Here is a 27,434-nt window from a genome sequence, read left to right as displayed (position 1 = left end):
ATTTCCTGCTCAGACTCTCAGTAACCTTCTGCAGAGCACAGAACAGCTCCCTTTGCCCACCTCATGCCATGGGAGGAGTGGATAACTGGGAGAGGGTCCCGACCGTCACGGGCAGTCTGCCTGGCACGAGCAGTGTGGGCCTGGGATGGGCACCCAGAGCTCTGCCTTGGAAAGAAAGCCCTGCATGGAAACATTCCCAACATATCTGCAGCCTGGGAGTCCAGCATGAGCGCTGGGGAGAGGCACTGCAGCCCCTGCATCTCCACACTAACACTCGCTGCAGCTTCCTGCCATAATTTGGTAGGAAGCTGAGTAGGTTTGAGTTGGAACAGTCTGGCTTTTTTCAGGACTGAGAAGTGGTGTCAAACAAGAGCTGTGTGGGATCCTTGGTGTGCTCTTGTGCAGAGGCTTCTTGCTGAAGCCTGGCACATCACAGGTGCTGGGATCTGAGCAGCAGATCAGACCAAGCCTTGAGGAGAAGGTAGGATTTATATCCCACCCACCAGGATTTATATGAAATGGTGAGGGACTTTGTCAGGACTTCTTTGTAGGAGAAAGAATTTTCTCTTTTCTTTCATTTGCAGGAGCAAAATTTACAGCCCTGCTCCCACACCCCACAGCCTCTCTCTTGCCCCGCCGTCCCCTGCGCGTGCCTTATGTCACCTGTCACAGAAATATTTCTTTGATATTCTTAATATACATAAAACCTTCAGCCTGGCTGAGTTGGGAGTGCAGTGGAGTCTGTGGGATGAGAAATATCTCCATGTTTTAGGCCATGCTCTTACCTGGAGGTCTGTGGTAGAAGTAAATTCCAGGTTCTCCAGGAGAAGTCCAGTGAGTCTCCTGTAGCTGCATGCACATAACAGATACTCACAGTTTACAACACACGCTGCAAGGAGAAGGAGAGCAGCCATTAGGAATGTATGGCACTGCTCTTTGTCACTCTGCCTCATTGTGTTGCTCTTTTTTTTTCCTTGTCATGCTGTGTAGTCTGCTAGGTTGGGCAGTATCCATGGAGGGCTGGGCAGTGTCCATGGAGGGTTGGGTGGGTATCCATGGAGAGCTCTCCTTTATAAACAGCCATCAGTATTCATTTATCACATGTGCTGCTTTGCCTCCCTGTGGCTTTACATATCTTTTGACCTGTTCATTTGGTATTTCAAATATTTAGGTACACTTTTAGCTCCCCAATGCTGCTGTGTTTTCTTTTTGGTGTGAGAAGGGAGGATGATGTTTGGGGGAAGCTATGCCTGGAATGCTGCAGAGTGGTTATTTAGCATTAAGCATCGCTGTTACATGACAAGGGTGCAATTTTATCAGACTTTCAATATCCTTTATAGGACCATATAATAATTGCAGCTGAAGTCTAATTCCCAGCAGCCAATTTTATGGTTCTTGAGGAAAGCGTGTATTTCTCTCCTCAGTAATAATGTGCACACTTTATATAATTAAAAAGGGCTTCTATTTTAATTTTACTATAAAATGATCTGTATTGAAACTCCAGCTACAGTGCTTTATGGATTCAGCAAAGTTTAATCATTTTCTTTCCTGACCTGAACAGAGTTTTCACTCAGGCTCACCAGTAAGGAATTTGTGGGAAGGGTGGTATTTTACTTGTAAATTTTCCTATGTACATCAGGGGGTTTCTCTTTAAAAGATAAAACAGACCTTTTATATATCTCTCTCCAGCTTTATGGTGCTGTTAAAATAGCATTATCATTGCTTTGTGCTGCAAAATTTATCCTTCTTAAAGGAAAGCACATGTCAAGGAAAACATTTTGGTTTATGTACATTTCTACAGCTCAGATCATTCTGTCTTGCTCGAGACTGAACATTTTTAATTAATGGAATTAATTTTCTCATTTAATTGCCTTATTTTCAGTATGCAGTACAGAGCAAGGGAAAAGTGAATCCTGCCACATGAATTGCACTAATCAACAAGGTTGTCACAACTTACCTTTAAAAATAATGTGAATATATTTATTTTGAAGTAAAGGGAGGTTGGGTCTATGTTTTGAGGAAGCCTTCTTCCATCTCTTCAGGATTCCTTTGTCTCCAGTTTTATAAAATAAGTGTATTATGTTAACACCCTTGGCTTTTGGGGTCTTAATCTTGCAAGCACTTAAAGTGAAATTGGAGCCTTGTTGTGTGTTTGGAGGAGCAGTGTTGCCTTGCAGAAACAGTATATTCAAAATTCCTTTTTTTTTTTCCTCCTAAATCTTTGAAGGAAAAATAGTAAGCATTAAAAACACTAAATATTTTTATTTCAAAAATGAACTGTTTTCACTACTTTATTTTTTTAAAACAAAACTTTGGTGTAATTTTCAAGTAAAAGTTCAAACACGGAGAGCAAGTGAATGCCAGGTGTCAGTGTCTGGATAAATTGGTTAATGGAGTGTTCTTTCTGCAATGGATCACTGCAGTTACAGCCCAGTGCCACGCTGGATTTGCTCACTATTTTGTCTCAGTATTGCTCCTGTGCAGGCAAAGAAACAATTCTGCCTTTAAACACAAATCTGCTCTCTGGATGTGGCACAATTAAACCCAGTTGGGTTCAGTCTGGAGAACAGGAAAACAGAGTTTTTTCAGCATGTGGACATTTGAGAGTGAAGGAAAGTTAATGCAAACTGTTTGCTCTTGGTTTGGAGGGGCTGTGCTGCCTTCCAGGGCTGAGCCAGAAATGAGTTTCGTTTCTCCTTAATGGGAATGAGAAATTTGGTCAGGATACCAAACGACTCTGGGGATAAAAAAGGGATGTGTGTGTGGTTTTATTGGAGACTCTTCCTGGGTCTGTGCTGTGATCAGATTGGGTGCTATATAATGTGTGTGCTGTGGGTTTAGCTCAGAGGACCTGCTATCAAAGGGAAATATAACAAAAAACAGAGAAGGTAAAAATAAGATTTTTTTTTTAATGTGCCCTGTCAAAACAATCAAAAGCAATAACAGTGAAAGATGGCTGAAGTGGAAATTTTATCTTTCCCTTGCTCCTTGCCATCATAAATTGCACACCCAGCCGTAGGGGCTGTGTCTCACAAAGGGGTTTGAAGGAGGAGCAGGCTCCTTCCAGAGGAGTTCTCCACACATCTCTCACTACATGTTGTATTTTAGTCTACACACAGCCCCAGCTCAGCCTTGCAAATTCCAACTGCCCTGCGTAGGGCGTTCTTTTTCCAAGGAATGCTTTACCTGGGAAAACACAAAGGTCTTTTCGAATAAATGATCTGTAAAGCACTAAATAAGTGCGAAGGAAATACTTCTAAAGGCAGAAATGAAAATTATTTGCAGTGCTTGCAAAATAATCAGCCATTTATCAGCCTTTGCATTTTGATTATTTATAACTCACAACCCTCTTCAGACTTGCACTGCTGTGAGAAAAATTTCATTTAAAGTGTATTTGATCAATGTCCTGAAATTTAAGGTGATACAAGAGAAAAACAGGTTTGGTTTTGGATTTCGTTGGGGGTTTTTTCCCCCAGAAAAATTATGTGCTGCTTATGTTGGAGGTGATAAATGTGTATGAAGTTGTTGTGTTTATGTACATCCTGTGACATGTTTGGATTTTTTGGGAAGGTGTAATGTTAAGCAGAAAGGTTAATGGTAAGAATGTCTGTATAATAAAGACTTTTACAGACCCAGATGACTCATGATGTGCTAAAATTTCAACCTGTGTACCCCCAGCCTTTTCTGCCTGTAGGGAGAGCTGGGTGAATGTAAATTTAGGGGATAATTAAGAGAGGTGAGGGAAAAGAGGTTCACTCTGAGGGACTGTTTAAGCACATCCCAAAATGGAATACAAAAAAGAACTTGAAAAAGTTAATCCTTAGAGTACTCTTGTCTGAGATAATGGTTAATTGGTTGGCAAAACTGTCTAAAGAGAAAGATCAGGTCATAGTAAACCCTGAGTCTGTGGTACATCGAGGCTGAACAGCACAGACCATTTTTGAGAAATGTTTGGTATCATTGCAGTGTGAAAAATTTTAGGCAGTTCCTCATTTGTTAATAATACATGTCAAAACTGTCACCTCTTTCCCAAATAAAATATGTTAGAATAAAACAAAGGACAGACCCATAAAATGAACAAGTTTATGGTTTTGCTGCCCCAGACTGTACAAGGGAAATGCATATTCATAACGTGCCTTTTCTCAGCCTTAGAGGGAAAGGAAAACAATATTACAGTGAGTACTCTCAGGGGGAAAGGAAGCAAAATGAACTTGTTCACAGACACAGAAATGGCAGAGACACCCCTCAAATGCAGCACTCGGGTGTCTTTCTAAACACCCTTGAAAATCTGATAAAATTAGGCAGAAAATTGAGTATAGTTAATACTTGAAAGAGTGAAAAGCCATAAACCCCTGTGGCTGCAGGCAGTGATTTAGCTGCTGAGTGGATCCCATCTGAAGCCAAAATCCTTGATGTTTCACCTGCGTGTTTAGAACAGGTAAAAAGAAGGAGTTGCACAAACAGGAAAATCTGGAAGCCAAGTCTGTACCGTAAAAAATTGTGGACTGTTGAAATTTAGTGATTCTCCCCCAACTGTTCTGCAAATCTGTAAGGGATGCCCAAGTGGGAGTGAGAGGGACAGCCTAAAGTCCCAGCTGCAGAGGGGAGATTTGAGCAGAGTTCTCAGAGGGGCAGAGCTGCCACCCTTTGGTTCTCCAGAATATCCCCAATGGCCCAGGATGCTGCTCCAGCCTTGGCAATGCAGTGCTGAGGAATGTGCAAGTAGCTGATAATCACTTCAGCCTCCTTCCCCGTGGGGCTGGAATTGCGGGCCCCAGCACAAGGTGCAGTTTGGGATGTGTGCAGGGTGAGTGCACGCTGGTAGGGCAGCACTGTTAGTGTTACACAGCTATTCTCAAAGTCCTGGCCAGTTCCCATCTTTAGAACTCATTCACTTTATCCTTCTGTTTTGAAACCCATGTCAAAATAACTGAAAATATTTCTGTTACCTGAATACGTGGCTTAGAGTTGGGCTTGTCTGATCACATGATTTTTTTTTTCTCTAGTTTTTCTCGTTGAATTAATAATTGGATAAATTCCTTTGTAAAAGCCGGAATAAATATTCAGAGAAAGAAATATCCCTAAAGCATTCACTTTAAAAAATTTATTGTGTGGTTGTCAAGCCCTATTTTACTTGGTAGGCTGGAGGCACGGAAGGAAGAGGGGAGGTGCAGATAAGGAGAAGGATGCAGTGAATAGGAGCAGGAAGAATGTCGGGTAGAAGGAGATATCCCAGCAGATATCCCTGCGGGAAGGGGCTGTGTTCACCTGCAGGGTGTCACCGCAGCCCTTCGGAAGATGTTGCTGCAGGGAGAGATTTAGGGCAGCCCCAAGGCTCGGGACTGGAGCAAAAGGCAGAGCATGCTGGGGAGGGGGAGTATTGGACTTTCCCGGTTGCAGGAATGTGAACTGGAATTAGAATAAACCCCAGCTTTCGGAGGGTTTATTGCTAAGTCTGTTCAGAAGCTTTTAGGAGAAAGAAGGGATGAATATAGCAGAAATGCTTTCAAACATGGTAGAAGGCTCTCTTATAATCTCAAAGAAGTGAAACTTGGAGTACAAGTGTTTTTCTGTAACTGTCCTTTGCACTGAGCTCGAAGTGTGAGCAGAAATTCCAGTGTCCTGGGCCATTACTAGAACATTAACAATCAAATTGGAGCCTTTTCAGTTGCAGTGGCTTCTCTTGTAACTCATTAGGTTCTTTTTCAGCTGACAAAGCGCCATCAAATACTGCCCTACCTATTATGCAAACCCCACGTTTAATATTTAAAACTTTTCTGAGGATTTACTTTGGTTACTCCTTTGAAAATAGAGGGAACTGCAGTGCAGTTCGTGAAGGAGTCGATCATTTACTCTGCAATACGTGATTTTTTTTTGACCCTAGGATGTGATGCATTTCAATCTGGGGCATCTTGTGGCAGTAACCATTCCCGAGCTGGGAGATAAATAAAGGATGTTTTTAAATAATAGCCCACAAGACGTAAGGACCACACTCCGGGAGGGATCCGTATGATTGTGGTCACACTGCCCGCACACCATCCCGTGCTGTTTCATTTAACCCTGCAAGCTTTGGGCAACTCGTGCCGTGATTAATGGGGAGGAAAGGCGCCGGTCTGCTGCCACTGCCCCGTCCCCACGCAGGGGGATCCCATCAGTCTGCCTTTGCTGCTTCCAGAGGCCGGCAGAATTTGGGATTCGGCTTTTTTTTTTTTTTTTTTCTTTTTCTGGTAAGGAAAATGAGAGTCCCTCACCCTCTTGTGGGCACTTTGAATTCCCCGGTTCAGCCTGCACAGAACGCTCTGACAGCCGGAGGGTGAGGAGAATGCTGTTAAAAAGTGGGAAAAAATAAAAGGAAGTCACAGATCCCAGCCCTGTGGGATGGGAGAGTAAGAAAATATGTATAATTCTTGATTGAAGGTAGAACCTTTTCATGGTTTTTATGAAGTGAGGAGTTGGAGAGATGATGAGCTTTGTTTCAAATGGAATTACGGCTATAACTCTTCTGTCCCTGGGCTACCAGAGTCATAGGGGAACGGGAGCAAAGCTATCATTTATTCCATGAAATCTTTGTCTCAGTCTCTCTAGGCTATTTCAATTTACCCCTGAAATTTCTGGGGAATAATTAATGAATTAATTAAGTATGCTGTGAGGTGTTTGAATATTCAAAAGCTACAATGTAATTATTATTTTTTCTAAAACACATTTTCAGATTATTTTCAGTCTCCCACGAAAGCAGTTACTGCATCAGAAGCTCATGGAGCTTCTCCGTGTCTGTAATCCAGGGATCATTCCTCAGCAAAGAGCAGTGCTGCATTTAGGAACGGGGAAAAAACTTCTTTTACTTTGTGACCAAAGTATTGTGACAGCGGGGCTGAACTCCTGGCTCTTTGAAAAAGTTAAACTGCGTTAATAAAGTTGTGTTTTAGGAGGATTATTATTTTTTCCCCTCCCTTATCGTTTCGTGTGGGTGTTTCTGGTGAGCGATCGCCCAGAGCTTTGCTTACAGCGGGGTTTGGGCAGCAGAAATTCAGTCGCGTTGAAAGAGACATGTTGCCTTCCTTGAATTATTTTTAGATCCCAACCTTAGGAAACACATTTCCAGTGATATAAATTATTAATTGCCCCTGTAGTTCTGGCACTGTTTCATAACTTGCTTTCTTATCGTTTCCACTGTTACAGGCCTGTAAATGAAGAGGGAGGAGGGGGGGTTATTAAAAGGCAAGTCCTTTGTTTTGGAAGAGGCTCTTTAGGAGCTCCATGTTATGATACCAAAGGAATAGATTCAAAGGAAAAGAGAAGAGGTTTAATTTAGATATGAGGAAGGAATTGTTCCGTGTGAGGGGGCTGAGGCTCTGGCACAGAGAAGCTGTGGCTGCCCCTGGATTGCTGGAAGTGTCCAAGGCCAGGCTGGACAGGGCTTAGAGCAGCCTGGGCTAGTGGAAGGTGTCCCTGCCCATAGCAGGGGATGGAACGAGATGAGTCCCTTCCAACCCAAATCATTCTGATTCTGGGATTTCTGTGAACGTATTTCGCGAATAAGCCAAGAACAAACCTCGGGCAGCGAAGAGCAGAGCGCTGCGCTCTCGTGCAGCCCCTGGCCCATCCGTGGGGGTCTCACCGCACGGAAAGACCCCGTTTGTGGTGATTTTACAGCGTGTGAGGAGCCCCCCGTTAGCGCACCGGCACCCGCGGCCGCCGCCCGATCCGCCCGCGCTGCGATCCAGGCCGGGCTTTGCCGCTCTCCCCGCCGCGCTCCGGGCCGGGGCCGGCCGGGGGTGCCGGGGATTCCTCCGGGGTCCGGGCGGTCACTCCGGGGGTCCGGACAGCACCGCGGGGGTCCGGACAGTCCCTTTGGGGGGTCCCTGCCTTCCCTCCCGGGCTCCGGGCAGCACCTCCGGGGTCCGGGCTGTTCCTCCGGGGCTCCGGGCAGTCCCTCAGGGGTCCCGGTGCTCCTTCCCGGCGGGGCTGTCCCAGCCCCTTCCTGGGGACTGCTCCCGCCCAGCAGCGCTCCGCAGCCCTGGGGTTAAATATATATATTTATATAAATATATATGGGGAGAGAGGGTAATTTGGCCCTGCGTGCTGCAAATTGTACATTTAAACAATGACACCGTTTTTCCACTCCGTTTGGCAAACCCCGCCATCAGCCCCTCGGTGTTTTCGGGGGTCCTCACCCCTCACCGCAGCAACGACCACGGCCGAAGGGTTAAACATAAACTTTAAACATTCCCTGTCCCGCAGGAGCTCCTTTTCCATGAGCCGAGGTGGGCTTTTCCCCCCTCTCCTTAAATAACGAGGGTGGTCCCAGCATACTCTATATCGAGACAGCTTTTCATCAGTTGCTCATCAGCATGCTAATTGCTGTATGACTAATTATGCCCTGAATTCCAGTTGATTTTCTTAATGAGACAGCTGGGTTAATTATGTAATCGTATGATTACATTAGCCCAGAGTGCCCTGGCGAAAAGGAAGGCGGGCGGGAGTGGGATGTCAGCGGGCGAGGGGCACGGGGGCAGCCGTGGCCATTTTGGCCGTAGTGACCGGGGAGGGCAACGCTGCGAGAGCGCCCGCGGTGTAAACACGGGATGGGACTGCTGGCACTGGGAGCTGTGCCTTCCTCAGCTCGCAGGATGAGCGAGGAGTGGGGTTTCTTCAACAAAATTCACTTGGGAAGTTCAGGCAGTCAGCGGTGGCCCTGTTGTAACTCGGGGATTGCGGGTGGGTTTGGGCTGAGCGATGTGGGGGTTGGATTGTAGAGACATTGAATATCCTGGGCTGGGAGGGCCCCACAAGGATCATCGGTCCAACTGGCCCCAACAATCCCACCCTGGGCATCCCTGGAGCATTGTCCAAACGCTCCTGGAGCTCTGGCAGCCTCGGGCAGTGCCCATTCCCTGCAGAGCCTGGGCAGTGCACTCTCGGGGAGAGAACTTTCTCTTGATACCCAACCTGAACCTCCCCATGCACAGTTCCAGCCGTTCCCTCCTGCTCTCCCTGGCACAGAGAGCTGAGATCAGAGCTGCAGACTCCAGGGAGTCTCTCCTCAGTCTCCTCCAGCTGATCAAGTGCCCTCTGCCGCTCCTTGTGCGGCCCCTCCTGACCTTTCACTGTCTGCTGTCCCTCCTTTGGACACTCTCTAACAGCTTTAAATCTTTCTTACACTGTGACACTCAAACCTGCACCCAGGATGCTGAGGGACTGTCTCATGTAATGCGTAATTCGGGCAAAATCAATCGTAGTGTTTCTTTTAAAATTGTTTGTGAAGTCCGTACTTTGCATACCGAAACAGCAGCAAAAAAAAGTTTCCTTGCCCTGCTGCTGAAAAAAGATTCATTGTCAGGGTATGTGCGTGGTGTGAGAACAGCCTGAGAGGTGTTGCTGTGGCTGCGTGGCACCAGCTCGTTTGATGTGAAGTATTAACCGCTATAAAAATCACTTCACATTTGTAACATTAATTGTTTTCATGTCTGTGTCCACTGAGACGTGTCCATCCTCCTCCTTCATGGGGACAGATGCTCCTCTGCCAGGGGACAGTGAGGTGTGTGCCAGCAGTGAGCAGGGATGTGCCCAGAGCTCTTCAGTCTCGGGGAAGGAGAGGCAGGAACGGGTTCTGCAGGGTTGGAAATACGGTGGTTTCTGTTTCTGCTGTGGTGCCGTGGAGGAAACCTCGTCAGGGATCGGATCCAGATGTGCTGGGCTGCCTGCAAGCACAGGATGCAGGGGGCTTCTCTGTGGCTATGGCGTGCAACAAGTGGATTAGGAAAAACTAGCAGAATAGGAAGCAGGAGGAAAAAATGCCCTAAATTTAGTGTAAAAATAGACATCTCAATCTACTCTTAGACAGTAATGATCTTGCAAAATGCTTCTTCAAGTTCTGCATGATCAGATCCCTTTTACTAATTTTCTTTTTTTTTTTTTTAATTTTTTTATTTACCCTGTGCCCAGCAGGGATTCTGGAATTTCACAAGAGAAAATTCAAAGCAAGGGAATAATGTATGATGAGGTTTCCATATTTCAGTGTTCAGCAAGGTGATTTTTCTCTCTTAGAGACCACAGAAAGGGCATTTCCTTTGCTGCCTCTCTCCATAAGCCAGGGCCAGTTGATTTTTTTGAGCCGTCCATGCCTGTTGTTTGTGTAATGAAACGAAAGTTTTGGTCCATTGCTTGTTTAAAAATTCAGTGACCTCCTGTTAAATGACATGAAACATACTTTGCAAACCTGGTTAATATAAAAAGGTATACTTTTCCATGCATGCATGTGTTGGGAAAAGGAGAGTATTTTTATTTCTTTTTAATCCGCTCCACTCAGGTAGGAAAAAAGCCATTGTGACTCTAAGGTTTATCCTTGTTTCAGGTTAATTGGTGTTTATAAATACTCCAGAAATAACAGGTTTTTAAGCTTTTCAAGCACAAAGAGCATGTTGGAGCTTGCCATGAGAAACAATTTTTCTCTCCGCCCGAAATGTCTTGGTTGGTCATTTTATTGTCGTACAACGATTAGTTTTCTTTAATGCAGTTTATAAAAATTAAGTCTTCACCCGTGGGGTTTTTTTACATGTCCTCCAGCAGTATTTGGTGGCTGCAGGCCATTAGTCCTTCAAATAGGCTCTAGTGAAGTTTGAAGTTTAATGCACAGAGACTTTTTTTACGTTTTGTTTGTTCTGCCGCTGTTTTGCTACTTGAACATTAACCTTTAATAGAGCTAAATTAAATATACATGTCCTGATGAATAATTATGAGATTGCAAGCATTTTCATTTTGTACACAAAGCTTCTCAGGGATTGCAAATTTGACTACAGATTTAGTCATTATTCACTTTATAATGCCCATGTTATTTTTGTCTTTTAATTCTTTGCCGATTTCAATATAAAAAGCCCTGTGTATTAGGAGCAAAATACCTTTTGTGCGTGTCCTGGGTTTTTACAATGTCAAAATGAGGGTGGGGGAAAGTGCACCCACAATTTTGTCAAGTTCAGTTTCTTTCATCGTGGCACTGTTTCACAGAAATACCCACAGCTGAAGCTTAAGACCCCGGGCCCGACAGGATTCGTGGTTTCTGTAAAAGTTTAAGACGTGGCCAAGGAGAGACAATCCGGCCTTTCTTTGTGCTCAGCAGATGAATGTCCTGGGCTGGCTCTTTGGGGGATGCTGAGCTGCAGGAGTGTGACAAAACACTCCTTGCAGAGGAAGGTCAGGGACCTCCATGGGAGCAGGGGAATGTTGTGACAGCCCACACCGTAATAGGACCATCCATAAATACTGCAGAGCCTCCAGCTCGTGCTACTGCTGCCACTTCAGCTCTCTATTTAATTCCTTACCTGTACCCCCCTGTCTCTGCCACAATAACATTTTAAGTTTGATTTATTATAAATATTTTAATACAGATAATAATAACGAAAAGTATTTGGCCTAAAAAGCATAAATGAAAAAGCTATGTAGTCATAAACTATGTATGTACAGAGAACAGATGACAAGCAACCTAGATTTTGTATTATGAACAGGGTAATGCCATAAGCTGTTGAAGAACCCAAGTAACAAAATGCAGCAGGCTGCTACTTAGAATGTCTCTGAGTTCAACATAACCCAGTGCTATTCTTTTATAAACTATGCAACAACGCTGGCATATTGAAAAAACACACAGGCTCATGCTTAATGTGTTAACAGAGGTACAATAGACTTATTATGTGTTTCCAGAGACTGGAACTGAGGGTGGTCTGAAAAATTAATGACTGTGGTGGTTGAAAATTAAGTGAACTCCCTAATATATACTGTTGTTGATCCACTGAGTTTGGTGTTTAGCATTCCTCCACAGGAGACTAAATCTTTGCAGCCATTTCACAAGAGATGCTGGCGCCCATAGCAGAAATATATTCAATAATCTTTTATAAGTCCATCACACTCCAGACTTTTCCTATCCTGACTGGGAAGAAATCCCAGAATAAATCACACATGCACATGTCAGGTGTGTGCTGAGAACTCTCTTTACCAGAAGGGGATGACTATCAGAGAATTAATACTGAGAGGACATTTGATTAATAGTGTAAGAGAAAGAGAGATCCAAACCCAAGGTTCATGGAATTGATTTTATCCACACAATGTTTCTGATTATTATTGATCTGTCAATTAGAAAAAGTACCACTCAGATCTCCATGTTCACAGAACTTGTTTGAGCTCTGCTGTGCAGGAGGGCACAGCTTGCTTCAGAAATTCACTCCTGCACAAGCAGAGGCTAGGGAGGGACAGTAGCTGACAGTGAGCTGTGCAGTTTGATTGCATTTCACCCAAAAATTCTCATTTTGCAATAAAAAATGTGAAGCTTAAAACTCTCACGTTCCTTTATGTCGTGACTGTCTGCACCCAGTAACACTGTGCTGGGGATTAGTGCCAGGATGAAGAAGCTGTGTCAAAATTTCATGGAATCCCAGAATGGTTTGGGTTGGAAAGGATCTTAAAGCTCATCCAGTTCCACCCCCTGCCATGGGCAGGGACACCTTCCACTATCCCAGGTTGCTCCAAGCCCTGTCCATCCTGGCCTTGGACATTTCCAGGGATCCAGGGAGAGCTACAACCAGGACAAGTGGTGCTGGGACCTCAGCACTCTCACAGCCATGAATTGTTTCTCAATATCCCATCTCTCCCTGCCCTCTGGCAGTGGGAAGCCATTCCCCCTTGTCCTGTCACTCCAGGTCCTTGTGCCAAGTCCCTCTCCAGCTCTCTTGGAGCCCCTTTGAGGCACTGGAAGGGGCTTTAAGGTCCCCCCAGAGCTTTTTCTTCTTCTAGCTGAGCACCTCCAGCCCTCTCAGCCTGGCTCTGTGTTTAAAGGGAACATAGAATTAAATAACTGGTTTTTTTAAGTTTGTAGGATATACAATATGGGGGAATGTGCAGGTCTAATAACTCAAAGAAGGGCCCTGCTGGAGAAATGGAGAAAACAGGACACTTGTACTCTGAACTGCTTGGGTGGCAGAAGTGTTCCTTTTTTTCTTTTTTTAAATTATATTTTATTTTATTTGACTGTTTCTTTTTTTTTTCATTTTATTTTACTGTTTCTTTTTCAGATCCAGTTCCAGCCTTGGATTTGGGACAGCAGCTTCAGCTGAAGGTTCAACGCATGCACGATATTGAAACAGAAAACCAGAAACTTAGGGAAACTCTGGAGGAATACAATAAGGAATTCGCCGAGGTGAAAAATCAGGGTAGGTTGCAGCCATATCAGCTCCTAATGCACACTGAAATTTGAAGGCAGGGATTGAATTCAGTTTTATTTCTTAAAGGCAGAAGTGACAGTAGTTTGAAATTCAGTAGAGAAAGTGTAATAGTCTATTAGGGCCACTTCTGTATTCGTGTGTGGAGATGGGCTTTGGGCAGATCTTTGGATTTCTTGAAAGTTCCATTTACTGTAGCAGCAAGTCAGAGGATGGAGTTGTTATTCTGCATATTTGGTTGTAGCCTTCAGCACTGAAAATTACACCTGACTGACGTTATTTGTGACATTTTGTGAGAGGCAGTGCTGCTACTGACATCAGGCTGAACGTGGGTGTTGGTACTTGCAGGATGTGCAGCTTGCACAGACAAACACAAAAATTCAGTATTTTGTATCCACATATGAATCTGTACAAAATGGAACTTTTTCTGTACTGTTTTTACTTATCTAAATGTACTACTGGAATACATTCAGCATATGCACTTTATTTTTACTCTGGAGACCATCCATAGAGCAATGTAAATACAAGCTATTACTGTTAAATTATTTAAGTTTTAATGAGTCTAAAGTACATGAAAATACATGAAAATCTCAATGAGATTTAAAGTCTGCTGCCTTTTAGACTGCTTAAGTTTTCTTGTGATTCAGTTTCCTGCACCAGGAAAAAAACTTCTCAGCCATACACTTTGTTGCTCATCCATGAAGATTTCCATCTTTAATGCCCAGTTCTGGATGGTAGTAATTTAAATTGTCCTGCCATTTGGAAAAATTGAAATTTTAATTTATTTTTTATGTTATGGAACTGTTGCATCCAAGTAACACTTGAAAGCTGCATTAGCAACTAAGTTGATTTTGTTAAATCTCTTTTTTTGCTGAGGGAGCACATACACAGTTATATCTTTTGAAATATTAATTTTTTTTAACGTAGAGGGTGTGACCCCTGGAGAGGACAGGTATCAGCATGCCAGGATTTGGGCTGGACTGCAGGAGATGTCATGTTGGAACTGCAGTGCTCTAAGCAAGACTGTGTTTTTTACTGGAAATGTACAATCATTGCAGTTCACTGTGCAGAGTTTTCCTGAGGCTGTGCATCCAGTACATCCAAGCATCACATAGGGGTTCATCCCACAAAGTGGAAAAGCTCTTGACTTGTAGAGTTTTTTGCTACAACCACTCATAACTGACATTTTTGATTTTCCCTGGTGTGCTGGAACTTCCTTTCCGTTTCCCCACTTTAGCCTTTGTGTTGTTTTTCACTCCAGTGCAGTGGTTTTACTCTCAGTTTCAAAGAGGGATTAATAAGCTATCCAGGGAAAAGGCTGTTGTTAGCTGAGGGTGCTTTGATCAGTTAATCTCTTTGTTTGGAGGGTTGGTATGAGCTCTACGGTGCCTGTAAGAACTTCTTCCAAAACTGGCATAAATGGCAGTGCCTGACAAGCTGTAGCTGACCTGAGCACTGAAGAAGGCACTTAGTGCTTCAAGCAATGTAGAGGATTCAGCTGTGCTTGTCCACACATCTATTGTTAGGTTCTTAAAGGTAAAATCAGATTTTGTTACAAAAGTTATGTTTTCCCTCATGTTTGTGCACTTCTTGTGTTCCTTTTCATAGTTTTGTTTTCTTTTAAAATCAGACATTGAAACTTAGTCAAGGTGCAATTACCTGCACTTCTGTGAGATTATTTTGCTCTCAGCTTCTCCATATACCAGAATATTTTTGCAGATTTATATCTGAACAACCTAAAGGTGTTTATATAAAATACAAACACCTGGAGCAGAGGGATCCCCAGAAGGGAGTGCAGCCCTCTTTGCCCACAGGAGCAGCACCCTACTGTCAGTGCAAAGGAGCATCCTTTGCTTATTCAGGAAGAGATCAGGATTTGTATGACTTCCCGGATCTCAGGGAAGAATTTCCCTTTGCTGAAGAAAAAAAAAGAGGTGACGTGTCCTTTTCACGGCCTGTTACTCAGTAATGAGCCTCAGCTGATTTCTGCACAGCCAGCAAAACCCTGCTCCTTCAGGCAGAGGCAGCTGCTTTGCTGGCAAGCATTTTTACCATTCTTCCCCCCTTTTTTGTGGTCACAGTGGCTCAAGCTGCCTTTGGTAGTGCCCAGACAGCAGATCATGGCACCAGCTACCTCCTGTCTGCTTCACAGCTCCCTGCTCAACCCTCAGCATCAGGATTTTGAAAAGATTATGTGTGGGTTTGTGTGATATTACTGAGTTGTTTTCCCCCAAGCCCATAGGGTTTATTTCTCATATTAGGGTTTGTCTTCCTAAGATGTTTCTGCAGAATATGAAACTTTTTACATCCAGAAGTTTTTTTTTTCTTCAATTTAATAATGATATCTGTTAATAAGCTGATATCTTTAATCCCCCTGCATCCTGATGTGAGTACTCTGAACTGTGTTGCTGCTGGGAGTCTTCTGGCAGTCCAAGGCTTTTTCCAAATTCCATTATTGTTACAAAGCATACTCTGGTGCATGTGCTGCTTTTCCTCTTCTGAGCCCTATAAGGATTCAGTCCTTTCCTGTGGGTGGGATCACAGGGCTTTCACATAGGAACAGATCAGGGCACGTAAGGAGATGCTGAGCTGTAGCTCTGCAGGGTTCTGCATCTGCTCCCATCCACTGCTGGCCATGGGGAAATGCAGGAGAGCTCCTTTATCCTAAGGAAGGGTTCTGCAAATTCTCTGGAAGGCTCCCTCAGAAAGTTCAAATTGTCAATGTTTGTGTGTAAACCCTGGGTGGAGGATGAGGCAGGGACAGCAACTGGGACATGCAGAGCGCCAGTGCCTGCTGTGAAGGCAGCAGTTGGATCCCAACTGCTGGGTTTCTCCTCAGCTGGGAAGCAGAACAGAGCTCTATCCCTGTGTTCAGTTAGTGTGAGATTGCATCTGTGCATGAACCGTGGTGGAACTGCCTCTTAGTGCATGAGCACAGTCAGGTGAATGAAGTGTCCTGTGTGTAAATGCATACTTAAACCTGCACTGGGACTTTATTAATCTTCTCTCAGCACTCAGCTAATTTTAGGCTAGTCAATAAGGTGATATTATATTTTACAATTGATTTTTTTTTCTTCTTTTTTTAAAAAAAATCATGTTAGAGGAACCTTCTTCATTCTGCTTTCCAGCAAACTCCATTGATCCTTCTCAACCTAAACACTTAAAGTTCAATTTAACATTTAGGGAGTAAAAGGTCTCCAAAGGGACTCATATCCATTGATTTTGTGTCAGAGTTGAAGAGCTAAAGTTTAAAACACACTGAGCCTACAGGGTAAAGCAAGCCTTGTGTTGTGGAACCACGTGGAGCTGTGTAAACTCATCCTTCCCCTATTGTTTTCCTGCAGAGGTTACAATAAAAGCACTTAAGGAGAAAATCCGAGAATATGAACAGACCCTGAAGAACCAAGCAGAGAACATAGCCCTTGAAAAGGAACAAAAGTTACAAAATGATTTTGCAGAGAAGGAGAGGTGAGTGTGGGTGTGGGTGTGTGTGTCTGGGTGCTGGGGAGGAGCAGAGAGGTATTTTTCTGTTTACTCTTCCCAGCCAGGACTGGTGGCTGGGGACAGCTGATCCATTGAGTGCTTCTGGGATTTATGCATTTGACATGGGATCATTTGATCCTCAGCTTTGCCCAGGAAAACAGTCAGGAGAGTGTGGAAGTGAAACAAGGACAGATTGTCTCTTCTCTGTGCTGTGGTGGGGGTGTCACATTCAGGAGGGTGCACACCTGCTTTTATTCCTCCCTGGCTCTGACACCCATCAGTCTCCATTAGCCAGGGCAATTCCTGTGTGTCACAGGCTCTGCACCCCCAGCCAGGGCCAGGGATGCACCACCCCTGCTCCCCTGGGAATGCCTGAGGCAGGGGATGTCTTCCTGAATCATCCTGGGAAGGTTTGCATCTTCCTACATGCCAAAATTAAGAAGGGTTTTTATTGTTTACTATAAATTAAAAAAAACCCACATTTTGGATGCATTTCTGATCTTTTGCAAATGAGCAGGGAGCATTTGAATCTTTAGGTTGGTGGGCAAATAAATCAGGCAGGAGAAAACCAAGGGGCTAAATAGGGAGTTCTTTCAGGCTGCATTCCCTGCCTGGAGAATTTATTTCTCCCATGGAGCAATAACACTGAAGCTATAATGTGTTCAACACAGCGTGGAAAACCTTCAGTTCACGTGAGCTTTTTACTTGGAGGGTTGGTTGTTTAAATTCAGGGCTAAATGAGGAGAATCTACCAGTGAATGCAAAGCTTTTTATTTGATTCATCAATACCTGTGGCTGCTATTTGATAAGCAACTTGTAAGCAGTGGTTTTCACAACTGTAATTTCAATGTATTTAAAAATAAAACAAAATGGCAGGTCGTGGAATGCAAATAAAAGTGTGTGTAAGAGAGGTTTTGAGGTCTCAAAGTATATGGTTCAGTATGAAGGGAACTGACACATGATTCTTGCTATAAATAGTTATTAACCTGGTCAGCAGTGTTGGAGGAGAAATTTGTGCACCCTATGGAGTGCAGGCAGGATGCTGGTAGTTTCATAAGCCATTTCACAATTCCGAGATCTGCAGAATATCCTAAAAGCAGTGTTGTAAAAAGCACTGCTCCTGGGAGATGTTGGAGCAGCTCCTTTCAAAGATGAGTTTTATAACTCCTGCAGCCTGGCCCTTAGCAAGGAGTGCAGTGGCTGCCTGGCCAGATGATGTAAAAATGAGTTTAACTGACACAAACAAGAAAACGTTGCCTGTGGATGTAAGAAATGTGAGCATGTTAAAGTTTTGCTCGTGTTCTATAGAAAATATCACTGTGAGATTTGTTTTGAAATATGTGTGTTTTCTTAAAGAGTAGCTAATAATATTGCTGCATTTGGCACCCATTTCAGCTCTGATGAAACAGCTGCTGCATCTATTCACTCCATCAGTTATGGCAACAAATTCCTTCATTATGACACTAAAATGGAAATGTATCATTCTTCTTGTACTAACTTTGTACAACAGAGGGTGCTTGGTGACAATTTTCTCAATGTGTGTGACATTTCCAAAACAAATTATGCTCAAGAAAACCTTCTACTGAAGTTGTCATTTATATAGCAGTCAACTCTTTATAACATTCACAGCTTATGTTATGAGGTGGCTACACTGTTAAAATTTTAATAAGTGGGACCACAAAGTAGGAGCAGCATCTCACAAAGTGACAGCATTTATGGGTCCCACAGAAGCACCTCAGAGCCTGTGTGGTGTTGGCAGTTGTCTCATTCCAGTTGAGACATTTAATGGCTCCATCCCCCAAATCTGCAAGGCACAGATGAGTTCTTTGCTCTGCTCTCACCTCTCCTCTCCCCTTGACAGAAAATTGCAGGAGACCCAGATGTCGACAGCCTCGAAGCTGGAGGAAGCCGAACACAAAGTTCAAGCTCTGCAAACAGGTTTGGCATGGCTTTAGTGACCTTTTCCAGGTGCTCAGGTGGGAGGTGAGAGGACAGGGATCCTTGGGTGTGAAGCAGCTCTTGGCGTGCAGGGAGGTCCAGCAGAGCTCAGATGAGCTTTGTGAATCAGAGCAAACACTCCTCTTGCAGCTGTCATTGGCAAATAACAGGGACAAGGCCATGGAGCACACACAGAGCATCCCTGGAATTACAGCAGGCCATGGAATTTACCCTCCATGTGTGTTCTGCTTCCACACATGTCCAGACTGTGATAAATATCTGTACTGAGCTGTGTGAACCCCTTTTCTTGCCTGTTGCTATGACTTGCCATTAATTTTTATCTCTGCACATTTGGAAATTCCAGGTCTGGAGACGTTTGGCTTTGTTTACTATGAGAACAGAAGAAATTTTATTCCTTGAACTACTGCAATAAGTATTTCAAAGGAATAAGCAGTTTAGCCAGCTTAATAAGAAACTAATAATGTCTAGCTTGGTTAAGCAGAAACTGGAGATTTTTGCAATGTAACAGAAATAGTGTAAGAAATTGTGAAAAAAATCAAAACCCTGAGTTTTTTGCTAAGCCATAATGGTTTGCCTAGGTAGAGGGATAAAGCTAAGGAGGTGTATAGCTTTATTTTTTTCATCAGGAGATGCACAGCCTTATTTATGACTGAATACTGCTATTTCAGTACTGTAATGCTTCATGTTTATGCCTTTTAGCCTTGGAAAAAACCAGGACAGAACTATTTGATCTGAAAACAAAATACGATGAAGAAACTACTGCAAAGTAAGATTTCATGTTTTCTTTCTGTGTCTTCCTTCAGGGTATCACTGATTTTTTTGTTTTGCATCTGTCTGTTGGAGAGAAATGAGATGAGGGAGGCTCAGGCATCCAAGGTTTTGGAAAACATGGTCATAATTTGGCCTCCTATGGAGAGATTATTAGTTTTTATATTTTCTTCTCCCCAACAAGACACTTCTCCTGGCACACACGCTGCTGCATTCCTGGTTTCATTCTCAGGTGCTTCATCTGTGTCTCTCTTACCCTCTATTCTATTTTATTTAGAAGTACAAGAGTAGTTTCAGAAAATTCATTGTGATCTTCCCATCTTGGTGAAAACAAAGCTTCATTTAGTAAAGGATTTCTGTTTGATTCTTAGGCACCCTGGTTCTTTCTGCTTTTGGGGTAGTGGTCCTTGTTCTGCCAGGTTCACCCCTAATTACAGAGAGCAGCATTTTGGGCAGATTTTCCTTGTTTTCAAGTAGAACATGAAGGTAGTCTTAAAAATATATATTCTTGTCTTGTTAATAGCTACTGTTTCCAATTATCCTGTGGTTTTATTAACCATCAGGGCAGGGAACAACAAAAGAGACAGACTGCTGCTGGTTTCCTTTGAACCCTTCATATTTAAGGAAAGTTAATAATGAGAAGGAATTCTCATGATCAGTGGGATTAAGCACAAAGAGACATTTCAGTGTCTGGAAATGGGATGGGAATGAAGCAGCCATTTCAGATGGCTGGGACACTCCAGGGAAGGGCTGAGACTCAAAGTCACCTTCCTGTGCCCACTGCCCAGGGTTAAAAACCAGTCAAACTGGCACCAATTTTGAATTTCTTACCCTGTGGTTCCATGGCTGTTGAGGGTCTGGTTCCCTACTGAGGATGTAGGGAGCCCAGCTGGAGTTCACAAAATTCAGCCCATGGTGGTTTTAACAATCAGCACCTGGGAGTTTCAACACCTTTTATGTCCTTCAGGATCTTTCAGGTGAATTTTGGTCTGGCTCTGGAAGTTCAGTTTCCTTTGAGTTCCATGTAGGATGAGTTCCATGCAAAGGGATCAAAAGTATTTTTGTTCCCTCATTGATTCATCCCTCTCTGAGGGATGTAAACAAAAGCTGGTTCAGATGGAGCCTTAAATTCCTGCAGATTGACTTTGTTTTTTCCTGCACATTACTGATATTGTTGCTGTTATTTCATGTTGCAGTACTTCTGGGAGAACAGGCAGAGATCAGTGGTTGTAGGCACTGAACCTAATAACCTCTCACCCTTTTTAATGTGTTTATTTGCAGAGTGCTTCATTTTTTAATATTGTTTCCCTAAGTGCTGTAACTTATCTTGCACTGAGCAAAATCTGTTCTCTAAAATATTTGTTTGCATTTCTAATCTCAATCTTTTGGGGAGATTCACACAGAAATATTTGGGTTTTTTATGATCTTGAGAATGATTCTTACCTAATTTATATAGAATTACATAAAATTAGTAGCATCTGCAGTAACAAGATGTTTATTGTGTTGTGTAGCAGAATGATTATGGAGACTGGGTCTGGAATATAGTGGTCATGGAGCTGAATCCTGAAGCAGACATTAAGCTTGTACTTTATCTCCCAGACTAATGTACTGTGAAAACAAACTTGTAGGTCCTAATAACAGCAGAAATATTTTATCATTGTTTTGGATATTTATGGCAGGAATAGTTCTTGCATAACAACAGTTGTCTGTCGTGTTTGGAGCCCAAATTTTGCAATATGGAAATCTAGAAGAACATGAAAAGGGAACTGAATGTAGACAGTGAAATTGAGTCATCTATTTTAATTGTAAAAACTGGGAGAAAGGCTGAAAAAACACCAATAAAAAGGGTGAAAGACAGTTTGATTCTTTTCTTAAAAGAAGCCCTCTTTTGATCTAAGTCTGAAAAGCTACTTGTATTGCCAATTTTAATTTTATGTTTTAAAAACATGTGATTTTTATCTTAGGCCAGAATTGTTAGTTTTACAGACGTTTATTTGATGCAGATGAATTGGAGTGCCTTCAGGAAAAAAACAGATAATTGTCAATATTTAAAAGCTAACAGTGCTTTTAAGATTTTCAGTCTCAGAATAAAGCTGTCTTTCAACTACTTGAAACTTTGAAAATCTTTCAAACGAGGCAAAAAACCCCCAAGAAGCAGAAGAAATACAGAGTGAGAAGTCTTCATTATCAGCATTAAGGAGACTGGATTTTATCCTGGAGCCCAGTTGTGGTGATCTGAAAAGTTGGGAATCATTATGTCAACTTGTTTATCTTTTCACAATATCCCATTCAAGTACTCTACGTGCAAAAGGAGGGACAGAGGCACAGGCAGGCACCTTCAGATGAGATCAGTGGCTGGAATGAAAATTTCCAATGCAATTGTGTCATCCCCACGTTGAGAATTCCCAGCAGGTGGGTGTGGGCTGCCCCTGCCCCTTCCCTGAGCCCCAGCACAGCCCCGGGCCGGGCACTGAAGGTGTTAATGACAAAAAGAAGTTTATTATGTGCAGTCATTGCAGTCTGTCAGCTGGAATATCAGAAGCTGCCTTTGACAAGATGGCAGGAGCAAAGTTTTCCATGTGTAGGCTTGAAGTAAAATGTAATTAGCCTTTATGTGCAGAACAAGGATCCATTGATGAATACAGCTGGTCTTTGTTTTCTTCTGTCATTGAGTGTGGGAGGTAAAAGTGTTCTTCTTCATGTTTATTAATACAAGATTCCTTAGACAAATGGCAAGCACAGTTTAATATTTGTTGGAACACAGAGGGGCTTGCCAAAACAGTTGTTGTGTAAGAGGATTTCAAGGTTTTCAGATTATAATCATCTCTGGGTTAAATAAATGAATGATTACTCTGCCTTTTTCAATTAAAGAGGCACGTCCTCTCTAGAGGCCTGACACTGATTTTGTTTGCTGTCCCACACATTTCTATGGCAAAACTGGGTTTAACCAACACTAATGAGTTTGTTCTGGAGATTCTATCAGGCCTGGAACTGAAAAGCAAACTCTGACTTGAGTTTCAGCAAAATTAAAGAATTTTGGGGTTTGGTTTTTTTCTAGTGCAACAGACTTTCCTTTTTCTTTCTTTCTTTGTAGAAAAAGAAACATTCTGTATACATTTCCTCAGTTTATCCAGGGACAAACTGTTCTCTCTAACAGTGCTCTTGCACTTCTGGTTTGCTGCAGAATCCAAGCAAGTGCTTGGGATTCCCAGCTGAGTTCCCAGGCAGAATGGTTGGATTCCAGTTTTAGATCAATTCCAGAGCCACCTCTTTGCTCCGACCCCTGCTCTCCCCAACCTAAATGAATTCTAATTGGAAAAGGACCTTGGGTTGCAGCACATACAGTAGGCTTGTTACATTACTGTTAACATGTGGGTTGAGGCTCCCTGCCTTTGATGAAAGAAAATATCGAATTTCACTGAAATGCTCCATTTTCACCAGCCAGCTTTAAGGAGTCTTGTGAGGATTTCTGGTACTGCCCACTCCCCCTTCCCCCCCCCCCAGTTCTGCAATAAAAAGCCTCCATAAACAACACAAACCAGAAAATGTTTAGGTTAAGGTTGTCAGTCAGAGCAGCTCTGCCACCACCAGTGGATTTTCTGTAAGATTCAGACTTTTTGTCCTTCTAAAAGTAGCACAGGAATGCAAGGGAGAAGGAGCTTTTCATGTTTACCAAAGCAGTCATCCAAACACAGCTACTTTCAATAACTGGTAGAAAAACACTCTGCCTGCAGTCTATGGGCAGAGAATTGTTGTCCTTCCATAGATCAGACTGATTGTTGTTTATTTTGGCAGCACAGCTAAGGATGACACAGGAGGACAATGGGAAGGAGGAGATGCCTGTGGTTTTTGGCTCTTTGGGGTAAACGATGCTTTTCTTCCACATTATCAAACAGACCTGTCCTTCAGGCTGCAGTGTGGAATAAAGATCTGCAGATGTGCTGTTCAGCAGGGAAGGAGTGCAGGATTAGCCTTGGAGACAGGAGAGCAGAAGTTTAAGAGAATTCCTGAAGAGTTATTTCTGCCTGGAGTTATGTGGTGGAATTGAAGTATTCATGTGAAATCTTCTCTTATATTGGGGCAAATCTCAGTTAACTTGGACTTCAGGGAAATAATTCCCAATATACAGTGAGAATTGAATTATTTACTTTTTTTTAAACAAATCTTTCTTGTTTAAGTGCTGGCTGGTGCCAATATATCACTTCTCACATGTTTGTAGTCTTCCATTTTGATGGTGCTCAGGGTCAAACTGAATAAAAAATAAAGTTGTGCTCCCTCCAGCATCACATAATTACTGTGATAAATGATCTCAATGCTGCTTCCCCCCATTGAGCCTGAAGTACTGTAGTTAGGGTGATGGTGTTGGACATGACATGAAATAGCTTCTATTTGCTGTGCCTTTAAGGTCTTAAAGTTTCCTATTTCCTGTTCCTTTGATGAGTCATTAACTTCTAATGCTCAGCTTTGGAATTATTGCTGTATTTAAAGTGATTTCCCTAAAAACAGGAGATGGAGAACTTCATAGCCATGTCTCTTTTCAGAGTTTTCCCCTCAGTTTCCTAGTCCTACTGTCACCAGTGAAACCCCAGGATTGGTGGCAAGGAGAGGATGAAAAACCAGGGAAGATATTACAGGGAACTATTTTTTTAAAAGAAAAAAAAAGTGAAGAAAAATGGAATGTTTTGAGTCTTACAGAAAGTTCTGTCTGCATTTAACATTTGAGGTTCAAAGTTTTAACTGTGCCTTATGCAAAACTCACCAGGCTGAAAGTCGCTATTATAACATTAATATTTTGCTTAAAAACCTACAAGTGAAGATTAATGGAAATACTTTGGAGATCTGCTTCTTATTTTCACCAAAAGCTTTGGTGTGAAAGAGGCCTTGAGAGCCCATGTGCAAACCAGCCCTTCTTTGTCACATTTTTGGTTCAGCCTGCAGTCACACCAAAAAAGCTGCAAAGTTGTATGGGAAGAGAATTCAGTGTTCCTGTAAAACACTTGGCATTAACCTTTACTTTTGGACAGGGAAACTGAGGCACAAGGAGTGTGGTTAATGCCCAAAGGCAACAGTCAAGCCTTGGCTGGAGTCTAGAAATATGCAGACATGCAAATGATAGACCACAAGCTGACAAAAGGGTTATTTATTTTCATTTTTCATCTCTAAGGCTGCATTTCTGAGAGCTCCATATAAATGGAGCCATTGGAGTCAGTAGGAGTTCGTGCTGTAGCTGGGCTCTGTTGCCTCTTTTGTTAGACTTGTAATGCTTGCAAATTAGTTAATGTAACTGTCTGACAGCACCAAAGTGCCCTAGGTCCTCTCAGGGCTTTTATTTTGTTTGTGTTTTAACCTCCAGTGAGACTGTTCAGTTCCTTTTTCCAGTATAGCCTAAAAGCTGGTGTTATTTAACAACCCAAAGTAGAAAAACATAGCCTTAGGGTATTCCAGCATATTCTAGTCATCACCCTGTTATCTGTAACCTTGGCTTGACATGAGATCCTTAGATGGAAATCTTTAAATAAATGCAAAGCACTTTGGCTCCTGTGCCAGCCAGGCTGGGGGTCATCCCAGCCATGGGTGCAGCCAGGGCTTCTCCATGGGAATGGAGAGGGTCTGTGGGAAGTGACAAGGGGCAGGAGTGTCCCTGTGTCCCTGTCTCTTGTCCCACTTGCTCTTGTGGAGCCAGACCTCTCCAGGCTGGTGCAGCTGCCTGGGTGCAGGAGCAGAGGCACCACGAGTGTGCTCTGCAGTCCCAGCTCCAGCAGGGACTGGCTTTCCTGTGAGGCCAGCCAAAGGACATTGCAGCTTTTTGAGCCATCTCACCACAGCAGGTCCTTTTACCTGTAGCTGAACTTTGTAGGGGCCTGGGAGGACTGTGTGAGGAAGAAGAGGAGTGAGTCAGAGGGAGGAAAACCTCCTGACAGAGACACATCTGCCCCCAGCAGGGACAAGGTCCTTGGGCTTGCATCTGCCAGTCAGCTGAGCCTGGATTCCACACAGCTCTTTCATGTGTGTCTGCAAATTACAACAGTCTCTTTTTTTCTTTTTTTTTTCTTTTTTCAATGCAAAGTAGCAAATCAACAGAGTTATTTTGGTGCAGAACTGCTTCCTGGCGGGGCCTTGTCTGTGACAGCAGGAGGGCACGTGGCTGTGCCTGCTCCAGCTCCTGCAGGGCTGGGATGGCAGGGGGAGCACAGAAACCCTGGGAACATCAAAAACAAATGGTTCAGCTGTTTCCAGTAGGGCCTGCCCTGTGGGGTCAGCCATTCCCACCCCAAAGCAGAGCTGTGCAGGAGCTGCTGAGTTAAACTGACAGGTGCTGCAGTGCTTGTCTCTACCTGGCCATGTGTTTAATGGGTGATTTCCTGCCCTGATGTGTACTGGAAACTCTCCTTGTGCTCCAGGGATGGATTCCAGCTGCTTTTCCCACTCCCACGCAGGCAGAGAAATGAGTCAGGAAAGTGCAGTGTGCTCCCTCATTTATTGAGAGAGAGAGAACGTCCTGAACGAGAGGGGAACTTTGGGAAACTCAGTGAGATCCCAAGCACTAAAACTCTGTGTCCTGGAAAACAGCCTCTTTCTTCTGCCTGGATCTTCTGTCCCTTTGGAGAGCCAGGTGTTTGCTGTGAGTGCTGGCAGCCCTGCTCCCCAGCCCCTTATTGCTTTCACATTCCCCCAGTGCTTTCATTTGGGTTTTTTGTTTGCCTTTTCCAAGAACAGGAAGGTGTCAGCCATCACTGTCAGAGGCTGCATCTGGCACAACTTGCCTTCTGGAAGTATCCCTATGCTGTTTCCTCATTAGCAGGGTTTTTCAGCATCTCATTAAACCTACACCTAAGTGGAGGTAGGTCTGAACCCATCCCTGCCTAAAAAGTTGCTGTGATGCCTCAGCTATCAGCCACCTGACTGCAGAAGCAGGGATATTATCCCTCCCACTGCTTTAAAAACAAGAAGTATTTCTGATTTGTGTCATCAGTTCCTACTGCTGGTGTTGGGAGCTCAGGGGTCTCCCCATTGCTCAGGGTAAAGGCTGCAGAATGAAGTCCTGTGCCTGCACTGCTGTACAGGTCATCCCTGCTTTAAAACTCCCAATGATTTCTCCTGCCCACTCCCATATAATTCTTTTGAGTTCCCTTGAGCCCTTTTCCTCATGTCTGTGGCAGAGGCAGGGTTGGGAGGGATGTGTCTGCATTGGACATGCAGGAGTCACCCCAGCACCTGCACCCTTGCATTTGCCCCATGCTCTGATTGCAGGAGAAAAGGGGTTTTGGTCTGCAGACTTGGGCCAGTTTGGGCAGCAATAAGGCCATAAAACAGTGGCATTTCCAGTAAATCAGACTTTCCTGAGGAGCAGTTGGAGTGTGGGGCAGGTCAGTGTGAGGGTGTGGATGTCAGAGGAGCGTGTCCTGCCTGCTTCAGCCCCCTCTGATCCTCCTGGAGACATCACTTAATGGGACCTAAGAAATATTGGCTCATTTACATATCTCTGATCTAATTAAAAGACAATAAGGCCATGTGGGATTGCAGTTTTGTGTCACAGAAGATATCTGGTGTGGGGGAAATAAAATTGCTTTATCTTGATGAGATTTTTAAAAAGATAATATTTTAACAAATGAGTTTTAAAAAATACTGTCTTTGATCAGGAAGCTGAGAATCCAGGATAGAACACTGATTCAGGGATTTGGAAGAGCTGGGTGTTGGCCAGCTCGTGGAACAGAAGGGATAAGGCAGGATGGTGCAGACACTAAACCCAAGAAAAACAATAGACAACATGCAGGCCTGTTAATAACTTCATTAGCATTCATGTAAAGCATTAAATAAACAAATGCATAATACACAAATCCTGTAAGCCTGAGATTATTAACCCTTAATGCTTCTCTGGTGTTTCTGCAGGAGCAGAACAGAGCAGAGGCTGTGATTTTGTGCCTTTCCTCCCAGAGTTTTTTGAGAAACTGAGTCACAGGGAGATTGCCCAGGGGCTGGAGCACTGGAAGGCAACCAGTACTACAGCAAGGATCAAAC

General features: G+C 43.5%; 1 protein-coding gene across 8 annotated transcripts in view; it reads left to right on the top strand.

Annotated features, from left to right (window-relative positions):
• Positions 1-27,434, top strand: part of CUX1 (cut like homeobox 1) — a 268,416-nt gene that overhangs the window by 119,439 nt on the left and 121,543 nt on the right. For all 8 annotated transcript variants that reach the window (XM_050981835.1, XM_030232439.2, XM_030232441.2 and 5 more), the window contains exons 5-8: positions 13,059-13,196; positions 16,550-16,673; positions 18,550-18,626; positions 19,347-19,413. In XM_050981835.1, coding sequence (XP_050837792.1) covers positions 13,059-13,196; positions 16,550-16,673; positions 18,550-18,626; positions 19,347-19,413 — 406 coding nt within the window. The remainder of the gene's footprint in view (positions 1-13,058; positions 13,197-16,549; positions 16,674-18,549; positions 18,627-19,346; positions 19,414-27,434) is intronic.

Source organism: Serinus canaria, chromosome 19, assembly GCF_022539315.1.
Source record: "Serinus canaria isolate serCan28SL12 chromosome 19, serCan2020, whole genome shotgun sequence".
NCBI classification, from domain to species: Eukaryota; Metazoa; Chordata; class Aves; order Passeriformes; family Fringillidae; genus Serinus; species Serinus canaria.
Note: the sequence above shows the minus strand (reverse complement) of the source record. Positions and strands in the feature narration are given on the sequence as shown.